The 27,254-nt window shown below is 39.7% G+C and overlaps 1 protein-coding gene across 4 annotated transcripts; it reads right to left on the bottom strand.

The window, feature by feature from the left end:
• Positions 1–4,253: 4,253 nt before the first annotated feature.
• Positions 4,254–26,936, bottom strand: FAM168B (family with sequence similarity 168 member B). Of its 4 annotated transcripts, none has more exons than XM_072995751.2 (8): positions 26,752–26,887; positions 21,066–21,185; positions 19,910–19,990; positions 18,321–18,425; positions 16,618–16,760; positions 13,727–13,904; positions 13,307–13,431; positions 4,254–8,958 (listed from the first exon to the last, which is right to left on the bottom strand). In XM_072995751.2, exons 3-7 carry the CDS (start codon positions 19,977–19,979, stop codon positions 13,319–13,321), a joined length of 609 nt encoding a protein of 202 aa, XP_072851852.1. In that variant the 5' UTR covers positions 19,980–19,990; positions 21,066–21,185; positions 26,752–26,887; the 3' UTR covers positions 4,254–8,958; positions 13,307–13,318. The 4 variants fall into 4 exon arrangements, with proteins under 4 accessions (XP_072851852.1, XP_020658723.1, XP_020658722.1 ...); XM_020803064.3 differs by having other exon boundaries at positions 18,321–18,404; XM_020803063.3 differs by lacking the exon at positions 21,066–21,185 and having other exon boundaries at positions 18,321–18,404; positions 26,752–26,936.
• Between the last annotated feature and the right edge of the window lie 318 nt (positions 26,937–27,254).

The following is a 27,254-nucleotide window of genomic DNA, read 5'->3' as shown; positions in this document are numbered from 1 at the left end:
CCAAAGTAAGCTACCCTCTGAAAAGCAGCTATATATAGGAGTGCAAATTTTTAAAGTGTATATCTACATTTTATATACAGTGGTTCCTCGCTTGACAATGTTAATTCATTCCAGCGAAATCGCTGTAGAGCAAAAACGTCGTCAAACAAAATAAAAAACCCATTGAAACACATTGAAAAACCATTCAATGCGTTCCAATGGGCTGAATACCTGCTTGTCCAATGAAGATCCTCCATACGGCGGCCATTTTTGGTGCCTGTAAAGCGAGGAATCCATCCTCGAAAACAGCGGGGGGCCATTTTCTTCAACCGGCAGCCATTTTGAAACCCGATGATCAGCTGTTTGCTGATCATTGTAAAGCGAAAATCAGTTCCCGAAGCAGGGAACCGATCATCGCACAGCGAAAAAAACATTTAAAACATCGTTTTGCGATCGCAAAAATGTCAACATAAAGCGGATTCGTCGTAGAGCGGGGTAATCGTCTAGCGGGGCACAACTGTATTGCATAAAGTGAATACACACATTTCACTTATTTGAAATGTAGTGTTGGAAAAGAGATTTACAGATATCATGACTAGTCAGAAAGATAAGTAAAGAAAATTGAGTGTGGACTCTCACTGGAAGCTAAAATAACCAAGCAGAGGGTATTGTACTACAGTGGCATCATGAGAAGACAAGCTCACTAAAAAACGCAGCAATGCAGTTAAAAGTGCAATGCAGTAGGAAAAGAGGAATACTGCACATGAGATGGATTGACTCAATAAAGAAAGCCACAGTCTTCTGTTTGTAAGACCTTTTGTTTGGTGTTGCAGTCAAAGCAGGACCAGGAGCAAAGAGACTGGTGTTTAGATTTGGGGAATAAACTATACTTTGCCTGCTTTTGGGATGAGAAACAGAGAAACGTGATTGCTACGCACTTCAGAAATCTAGTCCCAGGTGTGTTGGTTGTCTTTTACTAGGTGTTTGCTGTTAGTGAGACTCTGCTAAATATTCCAGTTCTGCCCAGTTCAATTTAGAGTCTAAACAGAATCCTGAAATACTGTACTTGCTGTTCTCAGCAAAAATTGCAGAGATAAATGCAGTGGAGATGATGAACTTTGGAAAGTTCCTTTTTTCATGGTTTTATTTATATTTAGTTTATATACCACCCCATTAGTTGCAAGGCACTATTCTGGGCAGCTTACAATTACAAACCAGGACAAACAAACTATAGACAAACTAAAATGTAACAGAAACAATAAAGAGGACCAGATGGGAGGCGCTCAGACAGGGTTGGATTGAAAAGCCTCCCTGAAGAGGTGTTTTTTAAAACTCAACCTCCATCTCTGTTGTATGCTTTTCTAAGAAAAGCTACTTTTGTTTTCACTTCACCAGTTTGTTTTGCAGAGTATCCCGTGACTGGTCACATCATCATGACAGCGTTTTTCAATGTTCCCAGTCTGGGGACCCTGGGAATCAAAAACAGAGTCTGGGGGCTTTGCTGAAGCCCCAGATGATCGGGATCTAACCAGTATCTTTACAAAGATCATCTAAGTAAGGAACCTAATAAATGACATAACTGAATTCAATTAAGGCTAGATGGAGGCATTCTGAATGTTATACTTAACCAATGAATGGATTAAGTACTCATACTGTTACTTTGTCCTTTAAAAAAACAGAAAGATTAATGAATAATAATTTATCAAGCCTGTCTTCCTATAAACATCCTGGGAATAAGCACAATTGACTACAAGGGATTTACACTTATATAAACATGGACAGCACTGCATTTTAGAAATGTTACATCACAGGATTGCAGAGCTCCATCCCATAACATATGGTGAAGTTCTAATGATATATTTCTGATATATTTCTATAGTACTATAATTTTTCAAACCTTGACCTATTGCTGCCAAGTTAAAACTTTTTCTTTTCCTTCCTCCCTCCCTCCCTTCCTTCCGCTAACCATCTAGCCAGGCTATTTTGGATGGTTCACAACACAAACAAAAAACATAATTACAAGTATAAAATAAATTCAACATATAAAACATCATAAAATATAACGACAATTAAATAATCATATAATAAAATCTTAGATATTTAAATATTTCAAATTGTGCAAGGGCAGAAAAATATTTTAATCAAAGGCTGTTTTAAGACAAACATGTTTAGGCTTCTTTTGTTAATTTCCCTACTTACCAGAAAACATTGCAGGGCTATATTTTGGATTAAAAATAGAGCTATGTGGAAAATGCCTTAAAATTACTTCCACCTCCCAATCTGTCAGAGAAAGCAATTTGTAAGGCTGGCCAGAAAAAAAAAATCAAAAACAATTTTAATACAATCTTACCGAAATCTTTTACTGGGTTCTTTTGAATGCAATGCAATCCACCAATTGTAATTAGCTTTTGATGCCTTTTAAATTCTGGTTTTAGGAGTCAAGTCTCTCTGTGTCTCTCTTTCTCTCACACACACACACTTTGGAAGGTTCCTTTTTTCATGATTTTATGAAAGTCAGTTTCTCACACACACAACCTCCCTCCCTCTCTTCCTCCCTCCCTAAATTTTCAGCATTTGCATCAGTTCAGTATGTCCCTGTTTCCTCTCAAAACATTTAAACAAGCTGATGAATCCACCCGTCCTTCTCTCGCACCTTTCTTCCCGCCTTAATTTTCCTCCTGCTTGTAGTCACCTCCGGAGGAAGTAGTAATTCATAAGCAGGATTGACTGCCCCGGGCTGTTCTACGGCAGTAAACAATAAAGCAACCTTATCTCCAATCTGTAAAAGAACTGATTTACAAGTGCCGCAACCAAGGAAGATAACAGGGATAGGTAGCTTACAATTGTGAAGTTTGAGGTCGGCTGCGGGGGGTGGGGGTGTAGCACTCCGCTCTCGTGGCCAGGGAGAGGTCTCTGTGTGCCAGCTGTGGCACACATGCCATAGGTTTGCCATCACTGTCCTAGAGGAACCCTTCACAATGCATGGGGTGAGGTGCAGGGTACAACTGCTACTTACAACAATACTTGTTAGTAGCAGTTCTATAGAAACATCTTTTTCCAGAATACAGTGGTGCCTCGCATAGCGAGGTTAATCCGTTCCGGATTAACCTTCGCTATGCTGAAGCATCGTTGAACGGGGCAGGGAATTCCATTGGTTTAATGCGTTCCAAATGGGCCAAATACTCACCGTTCAGCGATGCTTCTTAATGGCCGGCAGCCATTTTCGCGCCCTCGCCTTGCTTAACGAGGGCGCGAAAAACGCTGCGCGTGGCCATTTTGGGCCATTTCCGGGCTTCCGGCGGCCATTTTGGCCGCCGAACAGCTGATCGTCGGGCTTCGTTTTGCAAAGATCGGTAAGCGAGAAAGGTTACCGGTCTTCGCCAAGCGAATTTTGCCCTATAAGAAAAATGTTGAGCGATCGCATTAGCGATCCGAAAAAACGGCTCGCTATGCGATTTCATCGTTATACGGTGCGCTCGTTAAGCGAGGCACCACTGTACTATAAACTGGAAATGATGCAACAGGGAATAATTTGTTCAATTTGTGCTACAATACGTAACCTTTGTAAGCCATGACACACAGTAGCATGAAAATGTTGTCTTTGCTTCAACTCACACCATACCAAGGACTCGGCTATATATGCATTACTCGTTTCTTGTTTGAAACAAGTTTGTGATTTGATCCTTATAGTCATACCTCTAACAAGCTTACGGATTGAGCTATTCCTTTAAAAAAAGTCTATGAAACAAACTTCAGGGGCTGAATCTGTGGAGGCCACCCTTGAGATAATGTGAAGTAAGACAAATTCTACAGAGCCCAGAGAAGGGCTTTGCATGTTTGCTGCTTCATGATTCATCTTACAAAGTCTTAGCTCCTGCCCCTCATCTTAAAAGGCATGTTGGCTATTAATTCAGAAATCTAAAAATGACCTGTTTTTCAGGTCTGTGCAAATGCCCAATCTATTTTCCATTATTCAACTATGTGAAGCACCTCTTGCAGGTTTCTGAAATTGTGCATGCAACACAAAATGTAAGATGCTGACACTGCTTGCAAAAGTGGAATCTGTTATACTATCGAGGGGTCAATTTAATATTTCTTTTCCTTTGAAAATATACGATGAATATGATTCAAAGCCAGTGTGATGTGAACAGAACTACAAATGGGCCAACAGGTTAGTTATTTCCAGTGCAAATTAAACAGGCTAACAGCTAGTCAAGTGCTACAGTGAGCTGTAGTTTTGTAAATGTTTATAAAACAATTCTATAGAACCACAATAAGCAACACAGTCAATCTTTATTGAAAACTGAAGTATTAATACATAACAATTCCTGTTACATAAACGTGCTTTTAAGAATTTAACTCTGAGCTCATCTACTCATTGGATTGCATAAAAATAAAAATGAATTTTACACAATTGGCTCAGAATGGAATTGCCACTCCTATGTGTTGATGCAAAAGTTCAATGCAGATGTGATGCTTTAAACTTGTTCTGGAAGACAACATTGACCTAAACTTGGGAAAAAGTACCAATACAACTGTTTTAAGACAGTATTTTTAAAAAAAATTATAAAAAAAGGAAACCTGTGCCTATTTCATAACAAACACTATTACTGGGGCCTCTTGCACCTCTGTTGCATGCACTCCCCCTTTTCACCCCACAAGGGCAGCCAATAATAGCACTACAGTAAAATCCCACTAACAAATCCATTCTACTAAAAACAAGTCTGTACAGCAGCAAGCTAAATGAAGCTTCCCCAGTTTGCTTGCTAAGTGCTCTAAAGTCACACCAGACTGGAAAAAGTCATACTGCTACTGATGTCAGGTAACTGGAGGTCAACTGATCAGAATGTTTTGATATGTTAAATTGGCTTCTGATAATGGGATACTCAAATATTTTCATGTCTCATCCGAATATCCCATAAATATCAGTAAAATGCCTTCACCAGCCTGAAAAGACAGTTCAAGAATTGTGACAGTTAGGAGATATTAATGCAAAAACATGCCCATGTATCCTTTGTTTGTTAGGGCTATCAGTTAACACCTCCCCATCTCTACTTAAAAACAGCCCAACCAAAGAGTTCCATATAGATGTTTCAGTGCACACAGACAGCTTCCTTCTCTGCATAAAGTTCCCTTTTCACTTCAAACAGAAGTGACAGTTTTACATGATAGAAAGGATAACCACACAGAGCTGTCCCCTCTATTTAAATCAACAGGCAAGATCACATTCTAAAAAGATCTGTGTGCATATGGGGGAAAAAATAATAAAACAAGCCCTGAATTTTGAATGTAGAATTTTATGTACAAACAGAGAACATTTGCTCATTTTTTGGGGCAGTTTACATTCTCTTGATGACTGTTACTAGGTTTACCCAACAGAATTCTATGCTGAGCTTCACAACTATCAGGAAGCTATTAACTACCAATGTGGATCTTTTTCCAGATGCCGCCACTTAGTACTGGGCATGCGCCTAACAGTGTCAACATATCACTGTGATATAAAGATTTCAAATATTCAGCTTTGCAACACTTAAAATTACTGTATTTTAATCTGAACAGAATTAAGCTCATGACACCATGATCAAGCAATTGGAACAACATTCACCAGAAAGGTATAGGAACAAGGATAACATGTTGCCCAACCAATTAAAATAGAAATTAAGATTAGCTCTGTTAAGACTAGCTTATACGGGACATCCCAATATGAAGATTGTACAATTTAGAGTTTAGATGTGTTACACTGTAAGTGGCTTTCCAATTTCAGGGGTTCAAATGAAGCACCCCCCTACCTTCCCATATCATCTCCATCATAGCATCAAGACACTACGCATGGTTATTTTATAAGCTTGTGAGAGTACCTGAATTTTTGTAGGCCAACATCAATATTTAGTTACACATTTATAGACAGGATTAATAATGAAGGTTTAGTTTCTTATTGGATGGTTAATGGTAAACACCACTGACTACATCTACCAGTATCTTGGGCAAATGATATTTCCATTGAATGTGACTATTCTGCTAGAGTTTTTAAAGAGACACTTAGAATACTGTGTTATTTACTTTGGGGACATCTAATAAGTGATACTTTCAACTTTATTTAAAAACATAACATTTGACATTAAGCTCAGATCCTTTGTTTTCTGTTATTGCTGTAACTTTTAAAATTCACTTCCAAATATATCTTAAAGGCTGCACTCATATGAAAGCAGCTTAATTTGAGCCTTGTCTACACTGTAGTAGCTCCATTTATGGCTTTCTGGGAGCTTCAATATTAAAATGTGAGGTTTTATCACTCCTACCCACCCCACTGGAATTCTAAACAGGGAATGAATGGGCAGCAGGAGCAAGAATTCCACAAAATCCCTCTGCTGCCATTTGAAGTACAAACTTACAGTTTCATATTCATGCTTTTAATTATTTGCAACAATATACCTAGCTATATACATCCTCTCTTTACTGTGCTTTTGGTTACTTCCCTATTGACTTTCCTGGAGGCACAGAATGTCCTCCAGTACAATGCCCCCTTCCCCTCCCACCCACCCACCCACCCACAGGTTAGAATTTCTGGAAGGTGCAGCAACTTTTGCAAGAAATACTATTCCTCCCTTGCAGATGAATCCCATAACACAACTTAGATAAAAGTGCTCAAGTGAGATCACCTAAAAGCTGTTACTACTACTGTGTCCAAAAATGTAAGAGGAAGCATTTAGAAATCTGAAGCTCAAGGAGAATAAATTATAACTTGTCCTTACCACTCGCAAGGTGCTGCATTAGCTGAAGTTCAGGGCATTTAAGTTAAGACAAGGGAGGCAGCAGTGCTTGTATTTGTTTTCAACATGTCTCCAACACAGTCACATTATATAGTTTAGAACTGTAATATATGGCAGGAAATATTTTATTTAAAATCTTGCTATACTGACAACTATCCATTGCTGAATGACCAAATTCTGTGGAGAATTTAGGCAATCAGAATTAGAAACAAGAATTCACTAATGGAATAGCTAAGCAGACTCATTCAAAGCAGAACAGACTCAAAGGGTAAGGGGTAGGAATTCTTTTGTTCTCTCTATATGGAACTTTCTAGGCTGCAACAAGTGCTCAAGATTAAAATTAAGTGTTTTTATTTTTGTTGTGCTAAAGGCATTTCAATGGGGGGGGTCATTTAGAATGACAATCCATAGAAAATATAAAAACTTATAAGTTAAAAAAAATCTGTTTATTGTTAAAAAAAAATAAGTCATCAAGGCTAACTGGGATTTGAGGTGCAGAAGTCTGCTATCCCAGGAAAACACAGGATGGCAGCATTAGCATCAGCATGAGTGATATGAAGTAGCTAAATCTGATTTTTAAACTGTTCTCTCCAAAAGTAAAGCAGATGCATACTCAATCTCACAATTAAAAAAAAGGGACTGTGAATTCTATATGAACACTATAAATTAACATACAAATATCAGCTTTAAGGGGAATTTTTTAGAACCACTTACTGCAAAATTTATTGCAGGTGGAAAATACTGGGAAAATAATGGCCCATTATTGTTCTCCTAAACATTGCCAATTTAAAGAAAGCCCTTGATTGCTTTTAGCACTGACACTAAAACTTAAAGCCATAATAAATTCAGTACACAAACGGGTTCCAAGACTAGCCCTATATCCCCACAACGTTGACTGAGGTACTTCTATAAAAACTCGAAGCTGTAAGCAAAGAGTTCAGATGTGGTTCACTGCAATGCAATACTGTATCTGCTTTTTTAATTCACATCCTTCAACTTCAATTTAGAAGGTAAAAAGCATATGGCAAATAAAATGCCAAAATACTATTACCAGTTAATAGCTTTGCACTTGATCACTTCATTTTCCATACTTTTTGTTATGTGAAAACTTTGAAATCTTGACAGTTCCTACTTACACTTTGTTCACAATCCATGCTACAAGGAAAACAAGTCTATAAAATGATTTAAATTGTTTGTTCCCCTTATATTTCAAACATGGAAAGTTTCTTCAGAACATACTACTAAATCCCTTCCTACTGACTCAGAAAAATTGACACTAGTATGTTTCACAAAAGCAAGATGGCTCAAACTGCAATTTTGTTTGCTGACTAGGGCCTGAAATAAAGAGAAATTGGATTCTATCATCAGTGGGCAGATATCTTCAAAGCATATCAGTCCTTTAAAATTGATTCTTTTAGGAAGCAGACCATCTCATGGATGATTCAGTTTAATACTGCCTTGACATAAATATGTCCTGATGATTTACAGAGCAAGAAAAGCTGGTCCCTTCCCACCGATTACCACATTCCTCATAAATTTTCATTATTGGCCTTAAAAATGTTCATATTAACACTGAATGCAAATAATGGAAAGGGAAAAGGTATGCATGGTAAACTGATGTTCTGTAAGATTTCTACAAACTACAAACTCATTTTCCAGTCACTGAACTAGGAAGGGAAAATATCACTTAACTGTGCCCCCTTTAACTGGTGCCTTCATCAACCTTAAAAGGTTAAAGCACTTGCTAATGTATACCTATGAAAAATTCACTGTCACAATTCTACCTCTTATGACCCTGCATACATTACAACAGTGCATTAGTGATATAAATTGTAAAATACTTTTCGGCGCCTTTGGATTTTGCATATGACATTTTTTTGCATCAGTCACAGCAAGTAGATTGAGCAAGCTCTGTGAGTTTTAGACATGCATTCAACTAGATATGATCAATGAATTTATACTCCCTTTAATCATTATAATTAGCTAAAAATTGCAAGACAGTCCACAAAACAGGATTTGATTTAAGACTAACTGTTGGAGTTCCAAGATGTAAGATATGCAGAACTGGGAAATTTTCAGTGATCTGAAATTAGTGTTTAGCAAAGGGTTGCAAGCGTTCAGAAGAAGTAAGTCCTGGTTGGAGGCATGAGGGCTTCAGCACCAACTTTTAAACCTCAGTTACTTGATTGCATATCTCCCATCTTCAAACCTGCATTTAAACAAGGCAAGAAGGCAGCTAAGGAATAGCTCAATTTAGTTTATGACAACAGTCGCAAATATATTCCATATTCCAAATACAGACTGCATTGAGATAATTCATACAGTGGTTATGTCCAAAGTCAGGCCTATTATTCTGACTCAAGAAAAAGAGATTACTTACTTGTAACTATGGTTCTTTGCGTGGTCATCTGTGAATGCACACTAATGGGTTTACCGCGCCTGCGCAGAGCAGCCTCAGAACATTCCAGAACTTAAGCACCTGGTGCCGGGACCTCCCACACACTACCCTTAACCCTGCCTGACACAGAGTGCCTCAGTTCCGAAGAATAGTCCACCGCTGCACAGCATGCAAAAGGCACACATGATGGACAGTGGGGAGGAAGGTTGGAAAGTGTGAATTCACAGATGACTACTCGAAGAACCAGAGTTACAAGTAAGTAACCTCTTTTTCTTCTTCGTGGTCTCTGTGAATGCCCACTAATGGGCGACTAGCAAGCTGACTTGCCCGGGGGAGGGACATCAAGGGGTACCGAGGCCAGAACAGCACAGCCCACAGTAGCTTCCGCTTTGGCCTGGACATCCATCCGATAATGGGATGCAAAGGTAGACAGTGTAGCCCATGTGGCTGCCTTGCAAATGTCAGAGTGGTCCACCCTCTGAGGAACACCACGGAGGAAGCCACAGCACTGGTTGAATGGGCCTTCACAGTGCATGGCAGAGGCGTCTGGGCTTGTTCATACACCAGCCGGATAGTTGAGACAATCCACCAAGAGATCGTCTGGGAAGTGACTGGTCTCTCTCTGGATTGGCCTGATAGCTGACAAACAGCCTGGTTGAGGTGTGGAAGGATGCGGAGCAAGAGATGTAGTAGGAGAGTGCCCGCTTGACATCCAGGGAGTGCAGAGAATGCTCAAGATGTGAAGTCAGTGCAGGGAAGAATGTAGGGATACTGATAGGTTGGCTTAAATGAAAATAGATGGCCACCTTAGGTACAAAGGAAAGGTCCGGATAGTGTGTCACCTTGTCCGAGTGGAACTGAAGGAAGGGAGGATCCACTCTAAGAGCGGCCAGCTCTCCAGCCCGAGATTCAGAGGTAATGATGAGGAGGAAGGCAGTCTTCAGGGTGACCAGCAGTTCAGATGCCATAGTCAGGGATTCAAACAGAGGCCTCATGAGGTGATTAATCACAAGTTGAAGGGACCACTGTGGGGTAGGAAGCTTGTAAGCCAGACACATGTTCTTCAAGCCACGCAAGAACTGTTTGAGAGTAGGATGGCAGAACAAAATTGCTGCTTTTGAAGATGGTGGCTGATAAGCCACTACTGCCACCATATAAACTTTCAGTGTGGAATTAGAAAGGCCATGCTGAAAAAGATGGAGGAGGAACTGGAGTACCGCATCGAGAGAGGTCGGGCATACAGGTAAGTGGCATGAGGATGCAAATGTACAAAGGACTTTCTATTTGTAGGAGTACGTCCGTGTAGTAGAGCGCTTCCAGGCATGACTTAAGACGTCGGCTACAGTGGAGGCAGCTTCCACATCGTTCAGTGAAGGGAGTCTAAGTTCAGATGAAATGTCCTGTCATGATTCAGGGTCAGCAAGTGGGGAATTGCTGGAGATGGAAATGGCCCACTGCTCTCTGATGAAGGGTGGAGAATCACAGCTGGCAGGGCCACCACGGGTCAATCATGACAACGTCTGCATTGTTCTGGCGGACCTTGTGATGGTAGTAGGCATTGGGTGGCACAGGGTGATACCAATGGGCTTCAAGCTTGACATGAGGCTCCAAGTGATGGGTCTTCTGCTCTTTTTTCTAGAAGCCTCCACCGGCACCGACTCCGGGGGCAACATTGAAGCCTGCCCCAATATCGAGCCTGGATGAGAACACGGGCTAACCTGCGCCAACTGTACAACCTCGGCCGAGATATGTTCCCAGTCAGGTGACTGACTAAATCGCGGGGATGGCGCAGCCTCTGGCATTGGGGACGGAACATCCTCAACCCCGAAGGTATGCTAAAGCATACCAACTCCTGCCGGGATGTATCAGTGGCTGTTGGCAATGGCATGGTCTTCTCTGTCATTCTCCCAGGCTTCTGCAGCTTCTTCTTTTTCTTCAGCATCGATACCGAGGGAGGCTTCAGTGTCGATACCATAGCCATTGACCTTGACCCAGAGGAGGAAGCTTCAACACAATTTTAGGTCTTCAACGCCATTTTAGGTCCTTTCAGGGCCTTAAGGAGATGAAGAGCCTGAGATTGGAGAATGCCCCACAGCTTGGGTAGATTCCATGGGGCCCCCTTGAGACGGGGACAGCGACTTCTCCCACAAAAAGGAACGGAGATGCTGAAGTCTCAACTTGAGACAACTTCATAAGGTTTTTACAAACCGCACAGCGAGCCGGCTGGTGTTCCTCTCCTAAAGAAAACAAACAGCGGGAATGCCTGTCCAAGAGGGCTATTTTGTTGGGGCAGGTCTCACACCTCTTGAAGAGGCCTGGAGCAGCCATAAACAAAGTCATGGCTCTTCTCACACAAATAACAGTCCAGTTTTTCTTTCTTTAAACTCACAAGAAGAAGAATCATTGAACTGTCTGAGTCAAAAATCCGGGAGGTCCAAGAAAAAGGTAAGGTCTTTTTTGAAATAGAAATGGAAAGCTCCTAACCGAGGTGCTGCTGGAGTGGTGGCAAGAAAGGAACTGAGGCACTTGGTGCCGGGGTTAAGGGTAGTGTGTGGGCGGTCTCGGCACCACGTGCTTAAGCTCTGGAATGTTCCGAGGCTGCTCTGCACAGGCGCACTAAACCCATTCATGTGCATTCATAAAGACCACGAAGAAGAACATGTAGTTTCATTGTTGGTATTTGGCTGAATTCTCCAACTGCCCTCCTCATTCCTACTTAGGAGTTCACCTTCAGACTTAACCTAAACTGTGCATAAAAGGCAGGAATCCAATGATTCAGAGTGAATGACTTTATACAGGGATAGTATCTTTTGTGTTAACAGGCAAAACCCTGTTGCAATTGAGTATGCTAAAGTAAGCTGCAGTTAGAATAGGCTCATTTCAACCAATGAAACACACTGAGGAAATGACTTGCCCAATTTCCATTAATTCAACAGTGTGACTTATGCTAAGCAACAGGATTTTGGTCAATGGTACAGGAATGAATTAGTCTATCAAAAGGGGTTTGGCCTCTTCACTCTCAATACATATTTCCATCACTGGAAATAATTATTGTCTGACAACAGCTAGAAGCTCTTCCAGCATTAAGACATGGATCGGACTACTTAGAAAAGAGAGAGCCAATTACCTTCATATTTCTGAGCTTTGCCCTTTCAGTTTAGTTAAAGAAGAAATGGAAAAAGAATTGCAGCTATACAGAGCAAGTGAATGAGGAGTCACTTCTATAACTTGAATGCAGCAATCGTACTTACTTTACACAAATATAAAAAACAACTATTACAGTACTGAACATTTGTTAACCTGTTTCCAGTTTTCAATTTCTAAGCTAGGTATTTGGGAAACTAACATAACAGGAAGTTCAATTGCATACACTCCTGCATGACCAGATGTACACCCATATAGTTTTGGATGGATTTGAGAAACAACCACCATGTAGCTGCCTCTACTACAAACAGATGGAGGCATGAAACCTGGCTAATACTTTAGAAACCAACAGGAACAGGATTGAACATGGAATTCTTCTGGAGTATCTTTCCAGAGGACACCACAATATAGTGGCTCCAGTTCTTCCTTCCTCCAGAAGACAGTACACAGAGACCTGTTTTTTTCTCATCTCAATGCATTAATTCATAAGGCAAACATATTAGCAATGTGTAACTTTAGCCAATTTATTTTAATTATAAGGTTAGCAACACTAATGTGCACTTTTTTTAAAAGGACCTTTCTGAAAGATTTCTGGGAATTATCTCCTGCTAGGCCATATTAACAAAAGAGGCAGAGATCAATCACAGCTACACAGTTCCAATTCACAACACTGAATTGAAGAATAATTGTACCTAACATTTAAGTGTCCTTAACCTCCAGGTGGTCACAGGTAGCTCCTCAATAATGGAACCTTACCATTTGCTGAAGTATACTAACAACTGGTTAAGTATAATACAAAGAACCATGTAAGAACTCTACTCAGAAAGACAAGCTACAGTTTTTGAAAAGCATTATTTCCAGAAGCAAGCAAAGCACAAGAAACAAGACCATGACATCCTATTTAGGATATGTTCTAGCTGTCAAGGACTTGACAAAAATTCTGACTAGCCGATGATTTTTCAGAGATCTCAAGTTTAAACCTTCTATGGTTATTACAAAATACACCAGTACTTACACTGTGTGGTAATCACCACTGAGGGGGCACATAGCTATAAGTTGGAGTTCCCGGGGCCCGATAAGTGGGCATTGTAACTGGGTGTGGGGCTACCGGAGTGGGGGAATGTGTTGTCAACAAGGTACCTGCAGAGAGAAAAATATTTTATTATTAATTATTTTGGATTGATATATTTAACTTTGGTTTAATTTTAATTTATAGCTATTATGTTTAGCACCTTTTAAGTGTTGCTTGCTTTACTGTGTTGTGAATCGCAGAGAGTGGCCTTGGTAGCCAGATGGGCAGTATTTAAAAAATAACTATATGTTATTTACCATGTGGGAACTTATATACATCATTAAGATCACTTTATTGCAAGATGGGAAGTAAGTCACGATAATAGCTATGCCCCACAAGACTGTGTAAGAAATATCCATATACCTGCTGACATTGCCATTGTGGTCCCAGCCACCATTCCCATAGTGACACCATTTCCTCTGGGCGGTGGAATTGGAGCTGGATACATAGTTGCCGGCATTCCATTAGGCTGCACAACTGTAGTGTGATGAATTACGTGGGGTGGTGCTGCATATAAAGGCTGTGTGTAGTAAGTGCCTTGCTGTTGAGAAAAAAAAGTTTATTTACTTTAATCCCTTAATGATCTTAACTTATTCATTTTTGATCCTAGTTTGACAAAAATGACATTAACTACACTAACATAAACAGGGAGAGATGAAAGGCAAAAGATAAAACTCTTCTATTTTGCTTTGGAGGAGCCTCAATTTTTTACTCTAGGTGAGAACTACAACTTTCAGAAGAGATAGGAATGCCGTATATTTGTCAATGTACAGCTCAGAGAGTTAGATATTTGGGTGCAGAGCTAGACACTGAGAGTTCAATTCCTCACTGTGCCTCCTGGAAGAAGAGCTAGCCAGTCAGGCAAACTGCATATTTCCACAGTGCCCCGAGTAGAACAGAGTGGTAAACCACTTCTGAGTGCTCTCTACCTAGAAAACCCTGGAAAAGGTCACCATAAGTCACTTTAAGGTCCTCAGCAGACCTAGATATATGTGTGGTGGCTCACATTTTCCTTGATACAAGTTTCTAGTATGACAGCTGTCTCTTTATGTAAAGGGGCTCTTTTTGCATGAAGTATTGTGCAAGCCTCCAGCTGCATTTCAGATGCAGGTTTAAGGTCCTCAGCAGACCTAGATATATGTGTGGTGGCTCACATTTTCCTTGATACAAGTTTCTAGTATGACAGCTGTCTCTTTATGTAAAGGGGCTCTTTTTGCATGAAGCATTGTGCAAGCCTCCAGCTCCATTTCAGATGCAGGTTTCCCACCTCAGTCATAACAAGGCCTGGAAGATTATTTGTGAACAGACATGGAGTGGAAGAGTTACAGGGCACCAAGGAAAAGGAAGAATCCAGCCTCAAGAAGTGAACTGGGACAAACAAAAAGAGAAGAGTGGCTGTGACGGTACAGTCTTCATTGTTATCTCCAAAAAGTTTCGGGTTATATATATGCATACACATACATACAGTGGTGCCTCGCTTAGCGACGTTAATCCGTGCAGGAAAAAACGTTGCTAAGCGATTTCAACGCTAAACTGATATTAAAAACCCCATAGAAACGCATTAAAACGCCATTAATGCATTCCTATGGGCTTCAAAACTAAACTTAAACGAAAATCCTCAATGGGGCGGCCATTTTCAGTGCCTCTAAAGCGAGACAACACAGCGGGCGGCCATTTTGTTTTTCCAGCAGCCATTTTGAAACCGCTGATCAGCTGGCCGAAAATGGGGGCTTTGCGGTGATCACTTCCCTGCAATCATCGCAAAGCGAATTTTCCCCATAGGGACCATCGCTAAGCAATCACTTTTGCAATTGCTTAAACCCCGTCGCTAAGCGATTTCATTGCTTAATGGAGCGATCGCTAAGTGAGGCACCACTGTATACATAAATTAACAAGTGCACTAACATTGTCAAAGACTTTTGCATAGTCAATGAAGCAGAAGTAGATGTTTTCCTGGAACTCTCTTGCTTTCTCTATAATCCAGCGCATGTTAGCAATTTGGTCTCTAGTTCCTCTGCCCCTTCAGAATCCAGCTTGTACTTCTGGGAGTTCTCGGTCCACATACTGCTGAAGCCTACCTTGGAGGATTTTGAGCATAACCTTGCTAGCGTGTGAAATGAGTGCAATTGTACGGTAGTTGGAGCATTCTTTGGCACTGCCCTTCTTTGGGATTGGGATGTAGACTGATCTTTTCCAGTCCTCCGTCCACTTTTGAGTTTTCCAAACTTGCTGGCATATTGAGTGTAGCACCTTAACAGCGTCATTTTTTAAAGATTTTAAATAGTTCCACTGTGCAGCACACTGGATGTGTTTAAATGCAACAATAGCCCAAATCCTGTTGTTTAGCATACTAGATTGCACTAGAGAGGGTTGACTGAGTCAATGGAGATTTGGTATATAAATTCCTCTGCAGGTTCCATTGATTCATGTGGGCCTACTTTAACTGCAACTTACCATGATAAAGTAAAAGTCACAACCAAAGTAGACTCACTGAATCAGAGGCACTTAGAGACATCTGACTCAGCAAATCCCCATTGATTCAGTGGCCTACTCTAGTGCAATTATGCTAAGCTACAAGAGTCTGATCACTGTGTCAGAAACACACAGAATCCTGACTAACTGTTCATGAGTAGCATGCTAGTACACATTGCTCCATCACTCTCAACTGCCTTTTCTGACCCATGGCAAAGTGTTACATCTGAATCAGGATTCTCTGTAACTACTAAACAAGCCATGAACTGACACCTCTCCCATCAGGTTTCATATTTTAGCTTGTTAGGGGAGCAAAAAAATTGGAGGCTCTGTTCAGATTCAATTCCATGCTTAGCTTTCTGGTTTGTTTTGCCACCCCCACTAGTTACCACAGTAGGATCCCTATATCCATGAGGACTGGTTCCATGATCTACTGTGGATGCTTGAAACTGTGGAGTAGCAAACTTTATATACAATATATAAGGGGGCAGGACAAAGGCCTCAAGCCCTGTCCTCTGTATATTGTATATAGGACTGCAGTAAACTGCAGATACCTGAAAGTGTGGATACCGATTCCAGAGATATGAAGGTCCTACTGTACTAAAGAAGTACAATCAGTCAGTGCTCACCAGCATACTGCTTGTAAATAATAAACCGCAATTCACTGTTACTGACATACTGTTACATGTGAACCTTATTATATAGAACACCAAAAAGAGAGAAACCAGCATCTTCCCACCTGTTATAGAATCAATGCAAAACAACAAATCTACACATTTTACCTGTGCATATGGATTCTGCTGTGGATAGGCACTTCGAACCGGATACACTGCAGTTTGGTAGGGATTGGGTGAAGAAGAGTAGGGAGGCACTGCACCACTGGTGGGTGAACAAGAGACTTTATATGGTGTGCCTGGTGTATAACCTGTAGAAAGGAAGGCAGTATAAATACAAGCTTTCTCTTGCGCTATCTTAGTCGGACTTTGTAAACTCTTGTCAACAAAAACATGGACTTTATCTGCAAATTCCAGAAGTGTTCTATAAAGACACTCCAATTCACACATGTTCTTAAATTGCTTTAGTAGCCTCATATGGAATAAGAATTAGCAATGCTAATTAGGTTTTCTAATAAATAAAAACAAGGTAAGTCTCTTGTTTCAGTTTACATAATTTAGTGATAAACCCAAAGAGTAAAAAGTGGTTCAGTTACCAAGGTTGGTAAGGAAAAAAATTAAGATTTTACCTAGAAATGCTAAGCACATTGTAATAGGAAAAGTATTAACATGCTGACTCATATTTTGCTTAAAAACTAATAAAAGAATATAAAATATTATGTTGCAGCTGATTCTTTGGTATTCTTATGTGGTATGTTCTTTGATAGGAAAAATGTTATCACTGTGAAGTAAAATATTACACAGTGTATATCCTGTAATATTATTTGGTACTGAAATTAGATTTTGGAATGTTTTAAAAAAAGAATGATTCTCCTGATTCACACCTTGGCTTCAATGCAACAGTTTAGTGCATCTTGAGTTGCAAAAGCGTAAGAAACACAGCATAATTCAGATTAAAGGCAGTATGCAAACGTGTTAAAATTCAATTTAATTTAATTCAATTTAATGTTGGAAAAATAAAAATGTTCTGTAAAGCTGATGAACCAGGTTTATTTAGTGGTGCAATTGTACCCTAATGTTACACTAGCTTGACAAAGATAATATTGCTATGAATTTCCTTCTACCAGTGTGCCAGTATCATTATCACAACTAATTTTAATTTATCAATAAGCACTGCATTGATACAACTCTAATGACATGGATAGAAGAGGCAGTGTAAGGACTAGAGCTTGGAACATGACTTCAGTTAAAAGATTTAAGGGTTTCAACATTAGCTTCGACTTTCCCTGTAAGCATACAGAGCTCAAAATAAAAATAATCAGCAAGAAGATCAATTCCACTGCTGCAGGATACAAACTCTAATTCTCAATAACTTGTGAGACTGGAACAGCACAGACTCTATGCAGGTAGATACAAGGGGGCACAGAAGTTAGGGGAACCATGCCCCAAGATCCCCTGAGCACATTCCACACCCTATGATAATCTACAAAATGAATGGCTGTGCATGCGTCCCAAATATGGATAGTATGTAGGTGACAGGACTCCCCATCTCCTTCTGAGCATCCTCAACTGTGGTAAATATATACAGTACTAATAAATATTGCCCCTGTATCTTTCAAAAGGCAGTCATTCAACATGTAAAAGGAAGGGGGGAAAACACATGATACAACAATACAAGAAATTCAGCAGCTTTAAAAAAATGTCTACAGTATTAAGAAAAGAAGTATGAGCAGCATTTTCAAACAAAGGAGTTCGGCAATAATAAAAACATTGGCAATATAGTTCTTTCACGCTAAAACTCACTCCACAAACCATTGTTCCAAATCCAATACTTCAAGGGGCTGACTTTTACAATATTTCTGCATACATACCTGTTTGGAATGTAGGATTTGCTGCAGGATACATATTAGGAGAGTAGGCAGGAGCAGCAGCTGCATAGCCCATTGGGAATCCAGCTGGGAAAAAATGGTTGAAAGCTACTTTCAGAATTACCAGCAATGTTCTATCAATAAGACTAATAAAATAATTTAAATGTGATTTTATTGACCTATAGCTCAATGATGTAATGAAAACCATAATCAATATGGAAAAGCCTCATATTGGCCAAAATCCTGTCACTTATGTAGTAGGTTTCACTGGAGTATGGCACTGAATTAATGGGATTTGGTGACTTAATTCCTTCATCAATTTTATTGATTCAAATGGGCCTACTCTAAGTTAGAACCTAATAAGCTACAACCAGAGAGTAGGCTTATTTGAGTCAATGGAATTTTCAGAGTTTACTCATCAAACCAATGTCCCTAGTCTAGTGTGACCTGCTACACTCAGCAACAGGATTTCAGCCACTGCAAACCCTCTGAACCCATTGCTACTACATTCCTGTCAGCACGTTTGCTGACAGATGCTAAACCCTGAAGCAGAGATCACAGTTCCAGCTACTAACCATTTCCTGTCAATCCATTTGTTATCAAAGTTATCTGTAAAGTTGTTAAACCAAAAGCTTTATTGAGAAAGTCACAAAACAACTAATTTCAATTTAAATAAAAATCATTTATTCTAATATCTTATTCCAGCAAAATGTAACTAAGACAACAGGAACAGAAGGGACCCACACAAACACTTCAAAAACATCAGTATTTTCCATGTGGCTTCCAACTTATCTCAAATTTTAGCGTTCTACTACTGGATGAAATCCCCACTGTTACAATAGGCCTACTCTAGTTGCAGCTTACTAGGCTAGGTAACAGTATTTCAGCCACAGAATGACAACCTGATTAACTACCATTTGTTGTTTCATATATTTCCGACCTAAATGTAATGTTATAACTGCTTCCAAAACTACTGGAAACTCTGTGTTGCTGTGTAATATACAGAACAATCCTATACATGTGTGCTGATATGTCCAACTGAATTTAACCACCCAGGTTAAATGTAAATAGGACAGCAATTAGACATTATTTGAAAATTCTAATAATACCTCACATTACATATATTATACACAGTCACTTCATATGTAGCTATATATCAACTTCACTGCGTACAATCTATGTGCACAAGGAAGTTGTGGTCAAGTGTGGTTGACAATCAGATGCATATGTTTTAACTGAAATATTATTGTCTTAACCCATAAAATGCACAGCCAACCAAGGTTATCTACAAGGACATTTTTTTACAGCTTTTGATTTTACTTTCATCTGATCCTGAGCCATTAAACATATCTTCAGATGTCTAATGACTGAGATTATAGAATACCTCCTTTCCCACAACAGTCATGAGAGATATAAAAAGATGCTCCAAAAGTCTGAAAGTAAACCTATGTTTCTGGATGGCTTTACAGTAGATTAAGAACAGACTGCCTCTATGGTTCCGACATGACAGCATTCAGATCCAGTTAACACAGCAATTATCCTGTTAGATTAACATGAACGTATAAGACAGTATGTTTAAAATACTTGCATACCTGGATAACCAATTCCTTTGGCATTTGCATAGGGTACCCCAGAAGATCCAGGACTATAAACAGGATTCATGATTTCACTAACTGTGGGGGGTAAAGTAACAATGTGTGAAAAATAGGAACCTCATTTTTTCCTATAACATATTCAGGATATACTATTTGCTACAAGATAATTCAGAAGCAATGTCAGAGTAGCTACTGCTATATTAAAAAATAAGCATTTCTCAGAACAGCTTTAATGTATATCAGAAAGACAAAAAGGATACATCTCTATTATACTTATGATTCCAAAGAGCTGTGCATAAGAATATTTGAAAAGTGAAACTAACCAACAGCTTTTTTTGACACTACTTTTAGAAGTTACACTTTAGTATACAGTACATAGTAAGTCACAACTAGAGTAGGTCCATTTAAATCAATGGAATTTACAGAACAGTAGCCTCACCAAATACCCACTGATTCAACAGGCCTATTCTAGTGTGGCTTAGCAGTAACTTAGGATTTCAGTCATAGTATAACAGAGAATATCATGGAGAAAACATGCCTAGCTCTTATTTCATTGGTAAATTTAAAGCACAATGCTTGGTTAGCTAGAGGCATGAAAACAGCATTCCACAATAGTTAATTGCCTATAATTTAGAAAACTAATTATCTGTAATTTGTGATTGTAGAATCCTTTAATATACACCATTCTAGCTCTCTTATGAAACTACAGGACCTCAATTCCACTGCAGCTTTCTTCTTGACTGTAAGAAATGTTATTCCTCTCAGATGGGTTGAACGCCTTATCATCTTGATAAAATTATCCTTTCACGTTAAATTTAATTGTCCGAGTTTATCCATTAGTTTTACAGTGAACTACAAAATCTATAGAAAATGCACTAATGGAATAAAATGTATAGCATTAGAAAATATTTTATTTATTTGAATTATTTCTTTTGTTACATCACAGTGAGATTAGAATGCTGTATTCATGCTAAAGGTTCCCTATAGCTTTTGCCTAGTGTTATTTATGGGAAATTTTAGATAAAAACATTAGTCAGTACTCACTATAAAAATGTGAAAAATCACTCAATGACCAGAAGATTTTACTCCTTTATCTACAATTGTTAGTAAGTGTTTCCATCCAGACACTTTCTGGGACATATGAACTGCTTACTGTATATTAATCTGTGTGCTTAACATATAGCTTGATCCTCATTACTGTAACTGAAAATATGTTTCTTTTTTTCCTCCATTTTTTAATCTTCCCATTTTTGCTCATCTCATTTTTACATACCTGCAAAAAGATAATCAATGAGGAGTAATAATAAAAATCAGTGTAGTTTGTTCTGACCATGTCACTGTAAGAAAAAAAACTGGCTGCATTCTACACTAGGCCACAGACTCATGTAGAATCCACTAGAATACTGTCACATGGATGTAATCAGTACATGCATGATTTCTAGATAGGGCCACTGCAGATACAAAACTTTAGACAGCTAAGAGGCATCCTATTTACCACCTGTGCTTCTACAGATGGTGCCAAGAACTTCCAAACTGATAATGTAGTGTAGTGATTCATGGGAGTATACCCCAAACTCAACCTAGCAACACACCCTCAGGGATCCTTGGTAAATGGGATCAAAGATCATCAAGAAATTCAATAAAATAGGCTTAGGAATCCTATCCACACTTCTACTATGAAGCACAGGCCATCTATCAAGACTTTTGCTTAAAATTAACTACATTTCACGACATTGCCACTCAAACTATTAGCTGAAGTAAGCCAGTTTCATAAACTGTGAAGCTGGCTTGTTTCAATTCAACCAAAATTAAAATCAACAACAGTACATCTAGGTTTGGATAACAGTACAACCCTAAAAATTCTTCCAGAAGAGTAAGCAATGAACACGAGCAAGACTTATTGTGACTCATTTTGTGATATATTAAAGTTTGAAGCAGCCACATATGACCAAGAGATTGTGTATGGTTTTTAAATTTACAGAAAAGATAGGAAAAGTTATCAGAGATAAAGAACTGACAGGTTATATATGCCTTTCACACTTGTACAAAAGAGAAAGTTTTAAGTAGTTGCAGCTTCTCCCATCTCTGGATGGCAGGTTAACAGTTGCAAAACTCAAATTCTATGGGACTATTAAAGGTACAAGGATTCCACCCTCTCACATATGTCCATCATAGCTAGAAAACTCAAATAGCTTTATATCATTGTGTCCTGTACTGCACAATATTGTTAAACACTGGTCCTGGGTCTCCAGTTATTACAGTGGTGCCTCGCTTAACGGTGATAATCCATTCCAGGAAAATCACTGTTAAGCGAAAACATCGTAAAGTGAAAAACAACAACAAACAATTGAAACGCATTGGAACCCCTTCAATGCGTTCCAATGGGGTCAAATCTCACTGTCCAGCGAAGATCCTCCACAGGGCAGCCATTTTCGCTGCCTGTCTTGCAAGGAATCCGTCCCAGAAAACAGCGGGGGAGCCATTTTGTTTACCCGGCGGCCATTTTGAAACCGCCGATCAGCTTTTTTAAAATCGTCATTTTGCGAAGAATTGGTTCCCGAAGCAGGGAACCGATCATCGCAAAGCAGAAAAACCCCATTTAGATCATCGCTTTGCGATCGCAAAAAGATTGTCGTAATGTGGTTTTGTCATAATACGGGGCAATCGTAAAGCAAGGCACCACTGTATACACATTGCATTATAGACTTCATCCAAAATGTTATGCTTGGTATAAATGATTTCGTTTCAGACATGAACCTTGTTTCCTTTTCAATATAAGGATATAAACTTTATCTGTTTTGTGATTCTGAGATTTCCATTACACAGAAGATCATACATCCTACTTAAACTAGTACCTATCTCAGAATAAAGTGCCATAAGATTCCTTAACTAGAAGCACTTTCTGGAAGCCCAGAATATTATCTTGGAGTGATGATATGATCATAGGTCAAAATCCTGCAAGTTATGCCAGCAAACATAACTCAAATGACACAACTTTGAACTGCCTCAAGTTAAATATCATTGCAGACATTATCTGTGTTATAAACCAAGTAGCATGGCTTGGAGCATAACAGATAATGTCTACAATAATTTCTTAACCTCAAACAACTTGCTTCTGAAAGTTACACTATTTGTCAAAATACCAACAGGATTTTGGCCACAATCTCTAATACAGAGATGTGCAGTAAAAAAAAAGAGATATTAAAACATACCATCCATGATCCTCTGGTATGTAAATGCAAAACATGTGCTCGTTTTCACCTCAGAAACTTTTAGAACTGAACTACTGAATTGCTCTCCATGCTTTTAAAATATATGTTTAAAAACCAATTTAGCAATTCTGGACTGTAGTCATTGCATGTCATGAACTGTCATTGAAGTTAACAGAACTGAGACTGCAGCAAAAAAAGACAACGTTATTTGACAAAAGACACGAAAGTCTTATAATATTAAACATCCATGTTATGATGCATAAGCAAACATTATTAATTTACAGAATTTCATTGGTATACATAATTCCATAATTCTCAATACAATTTTAGGAAGCAGAGTTATATACCTGGGCCAGTTGCTCTAAAATTATTTTCCACTGCATGTGGGTTTATGAGCAAGATTAGAAAACAAAGAACATTACCTTTAGAACACTACTCAAATCATTTTGGGTACTAAAATTCCCTTCATCTAAGAATTTTTCAACAGTTTTTTCACTACATTAGTTGTAAAACTGCACAGGATTAAATAAATTGAGATGATGATGATAGATAAAAAGCATATATATGCACATTAAAAACACACACAACTCAGACTCCTTTTAGCCTGAAGGGTGACCTAGGTGTATTCTACAGACAGGACTACAGGGGGTATGGAAGTTTTATGACACTTAGAATAATAGGCCTTTCCACAACAATGTATTTGAGTAGACAGAAAGTCTAGTCAAACTACTGACAACATCTTACATTTTGTGATTATGTTTAAACGCCTCCATCCAAATTCTTTGTAAAGTAAGAATATGTATTTGACCAAGTTTTTATAGCATATTGGATGTTAGAATTTGAGCTATATTTTCGTTTTTCAAAAATAAAAATAAAGACATTAGGAGAGTACCTCCCTAAGGCAGGCTACAGTAACAGCAGGGGTTCACTGCAGGGTGAGAAAGGATACAGGAATGACACTTCCTCATCCCCCAGGAAAATAAAGATGATCATCCTGCTGGCTATAAAAACTGAGAAAACATTCTGCTGCCTGAAATTAGAGCTGCCGAATTTTAAAAAACTGTGGAGGAAACTACCCCCAATTTGTCTTTTTTTAAAAAACTAAAATGTGCAACATTTCTTTTAGGAAACGTACATTTATTTTATTGCTTCAACATACAAGATATCACACACAACTTCTAACACTGGAGTATTAGTCTATGTATGAAATTGCCAAAATAATTTTTATTAAAACAATTTTGAGGCTACCCTTCAAGACAAAACCCTTCCAAAGAACCTTAACATAAAATAATCCTATACAAGATTACTCAAAACTCACTCTATTTAGAGGAACTTTTTCCCAAGCAAATGCACATGTCTTCCTTTTGTACATGTCTTCCTCTCACAAAGTTGTAACTATACTGAATATTTATAAACACTTCATGGAAGTGAATGCAAATTGTCATAGGACTGGTAATGAGGAAAACTGTGTCAGGAATAGCTGAAAAGAGGCTTAGCAAGGAACAGCCCTTTGCTCTCTTGAAAAAAAATTCAGCATGGTTGTGGCAATTATGAGCAAAGTTTTTAAGGCACTTAGTTTATTCGAGTACTATATAAATTGCATACATATAAATGGTGCACATTTAATGCACGCACCCATTTCTGAACAGTTAAATGAAATTATCTCTCCCCAAATGATGTTTTCTAGTCATCCTGATGTGATCTTGTATGCCAAATGATTACAATAATATTCACTCTACTCCCTTTAGAGAGGCCTGGAGTTATGACAGGGTTCAAGCAGCACTATCCCATCACTAAGTATTTTAAAACTGGAAGTTGGCTGTCTTAATGTTAAATATCATAATTAAAGCAACCGCCAAATCATATACAATAATAATTTAAGTTTGTCAAACAAGTTCTTCAGTTTATCAGACAATACCTTGACTAGACTTACCTAACCACTGATCTAATCCCCATACAGTACTTCTATTATATAGTTCATAGAAAATCTGGGTAGATGAACAAGGGAAACAAAACCAAGGGCATATTTGTACATATTCTTTTTTTAAAAAATAAAGTTACTGGCAACGACCGGAGGTAAGCAACAAAAATCATTCTTAATATAAGAATTTTGATAAAGCCATAGTTTGGACTCAATGATCCGTAGGGTTCCTCCTTTCCAGCTCTGCAGTTTTAAGATTATTATATTTATATCTAAGTGAACCACCAATCATACGGTTTTCAACCTTAGATCCTTTACCTTAAACCCCCACCCTCCAATTGCTAGAAGCCTTCAAAATGCACAGCTCAAATGGGAACATTCCAATTCTGGGAAAGAAACTCAGTGTCCAATAGCAACCTAAACATGTCATTTAGGGCCATTTATTATACACACTAACTAAAATTATACCTGCATCACTTTAAACAACCACACAAAGATATACACAAATGTACTTGAACCTTGTGTTAAAGTACTGCACAATCAGTGTTCAAATTCAAGTTGTTTGTATTTTAGATTAACTGTTGTGGGGATCAGTATGCCATCTAATGATGTGCAGCTCAATCCTGGAAATTTACTTACAACCACACATCACTGATCTATTTATTTTCATTTCTATACTGCCTGTTTTGTGTTGTCACTCTCTGGGTGGTTTACAATATACAATAAAAATATAACACTACAGAATAAATGCAAAATACAACATAATGTATATGTCCTTAATTAATTTCCTAAAAAAAAACAGGGATGGTTCCTGAGGAACTTCTGCAGGAAGCTTGTTCTTTGTGCACAGGACACAATACATCCATACATCCAGGTTTCTACACATTTTCTGAAAAGTAACCTATTACTTCCAGATAAGAAAATAAAAGTTTGCTATTAAAATATGGAAATTCATACATTTTTTGAGCTTATGCCTTTGAAGATTGACAGCTAATGTAAGGATTGCAATTGTCTCTCTCAGGAACACCTTCAAATTAGTGGATATCCATGTTTAAGCCTGTTATGCCATTTTCTTTGTTACAAACCCCTACCACCGAATACAAATTCAGAGGAAGAGACTTGAAAAAACCCAGGTTCACTGAAATCAACAATTCAGATTATTTCGCAGCCGAAGCTATTTACGCATCCGCATCCGTCCCCTGTGCTAAAAGGTGGCCCGAGGAAACCATACAAAATGCCTCCTCCTGCTGCTTAGAGGGGAAGAAAGCAACGAGCGCAACTCAAAACGCGCCTGCAACGCATCGCCTCTGAGCAGCAGGATTCGGCGCAAAGTGTGTGTGTGTGGGGGGGGCTCCCCAAAACGAAGGCGGCCAAGCGCCTTAACAGTGCGGCCCGGGCGGGTTTGGATGGCTCGCAGCCGACTTCCACCGAGGCCTTGGCTAAGCCAAGCATCCCCGGCTGGGGCCTGGTGCGGAGGCTGCAAAGCCAGAAAGCGGGAAGGCCGAGAAGAGGGGAGAAAACCTCCCCCCCCCCGCCGCCCCTCTCAGGGTGGCTCTTCTCGCGGAGGCCCCCACGGGCGACAAAGGCTCGGGGGCAGCAGGTGGGAAAAGGACCGCTAACACCCCGCTCCTTTCGGGACGGAGGAGGAGGAGGAGGGGAGGAGGAGCCGCCGGCGACGGCGTTCGCTCGGTCGCTCACTCACTCACCGAACTGCGGCGTTTGGTCGCGGTGGCGGCCCCGGCCCGGCGGTCGCTCTCTCGCTCTCGGGGCCTGAGGCGGGAGGGGGCCGAGCCTGGACAGGGGCTAATGCCGCCTGGAGTTACCGCAAGCACAAGTCCCTCGCCCCGGCTGCGCCTCCCCGTCTCTCTCTCGCTCTTCTCTGGAGAACTGCGCAGCAACCAAGTGGCCCAAAACGTCACATCCGCCCGTCGGCTGGGTGCAGAGGATCGACGACGGCGGCGGCGCACGTCTGAAGCCCCCCCTCCCGAAAAGTAAGCAAGCTGGCAGCAAGCGGCGCGCCGCCGTCACGTGCGGGGGGAGAAGCGCCTATCGTGCGCCACCCCTGTCACGTGGTCCGAGGGGGGTTCTCTCGCTGACGTAAGAAGCAGGGGCTTTAAATTCTTATCTGTTTCCAGCACTGAGGGCGGGGGGGGGGCAGGCCTGCGACGAGCAAAGAAAGCGTTCGTGCCAGGCACGCTTGCTTCCGGGT

Source organism: Pogona vitticeps, chromosome 3 (assembly GCF_051106095.1).
Source record: "Pogona vitticeps strain Pit_001003342236 chromosome 3, PviZW2.1, whole genome shotgun sequence".
NCBI classification, from domain to species: domain Eukaryota; kingdom Metazoa; phylum Chordata; class Lepidosauria; order Squamata; family Agamidae; genus Pogona; species Pogona vitticeps.
This window is presented reverse-complemented; position numbering and strand designations above follow the sequence as displayed.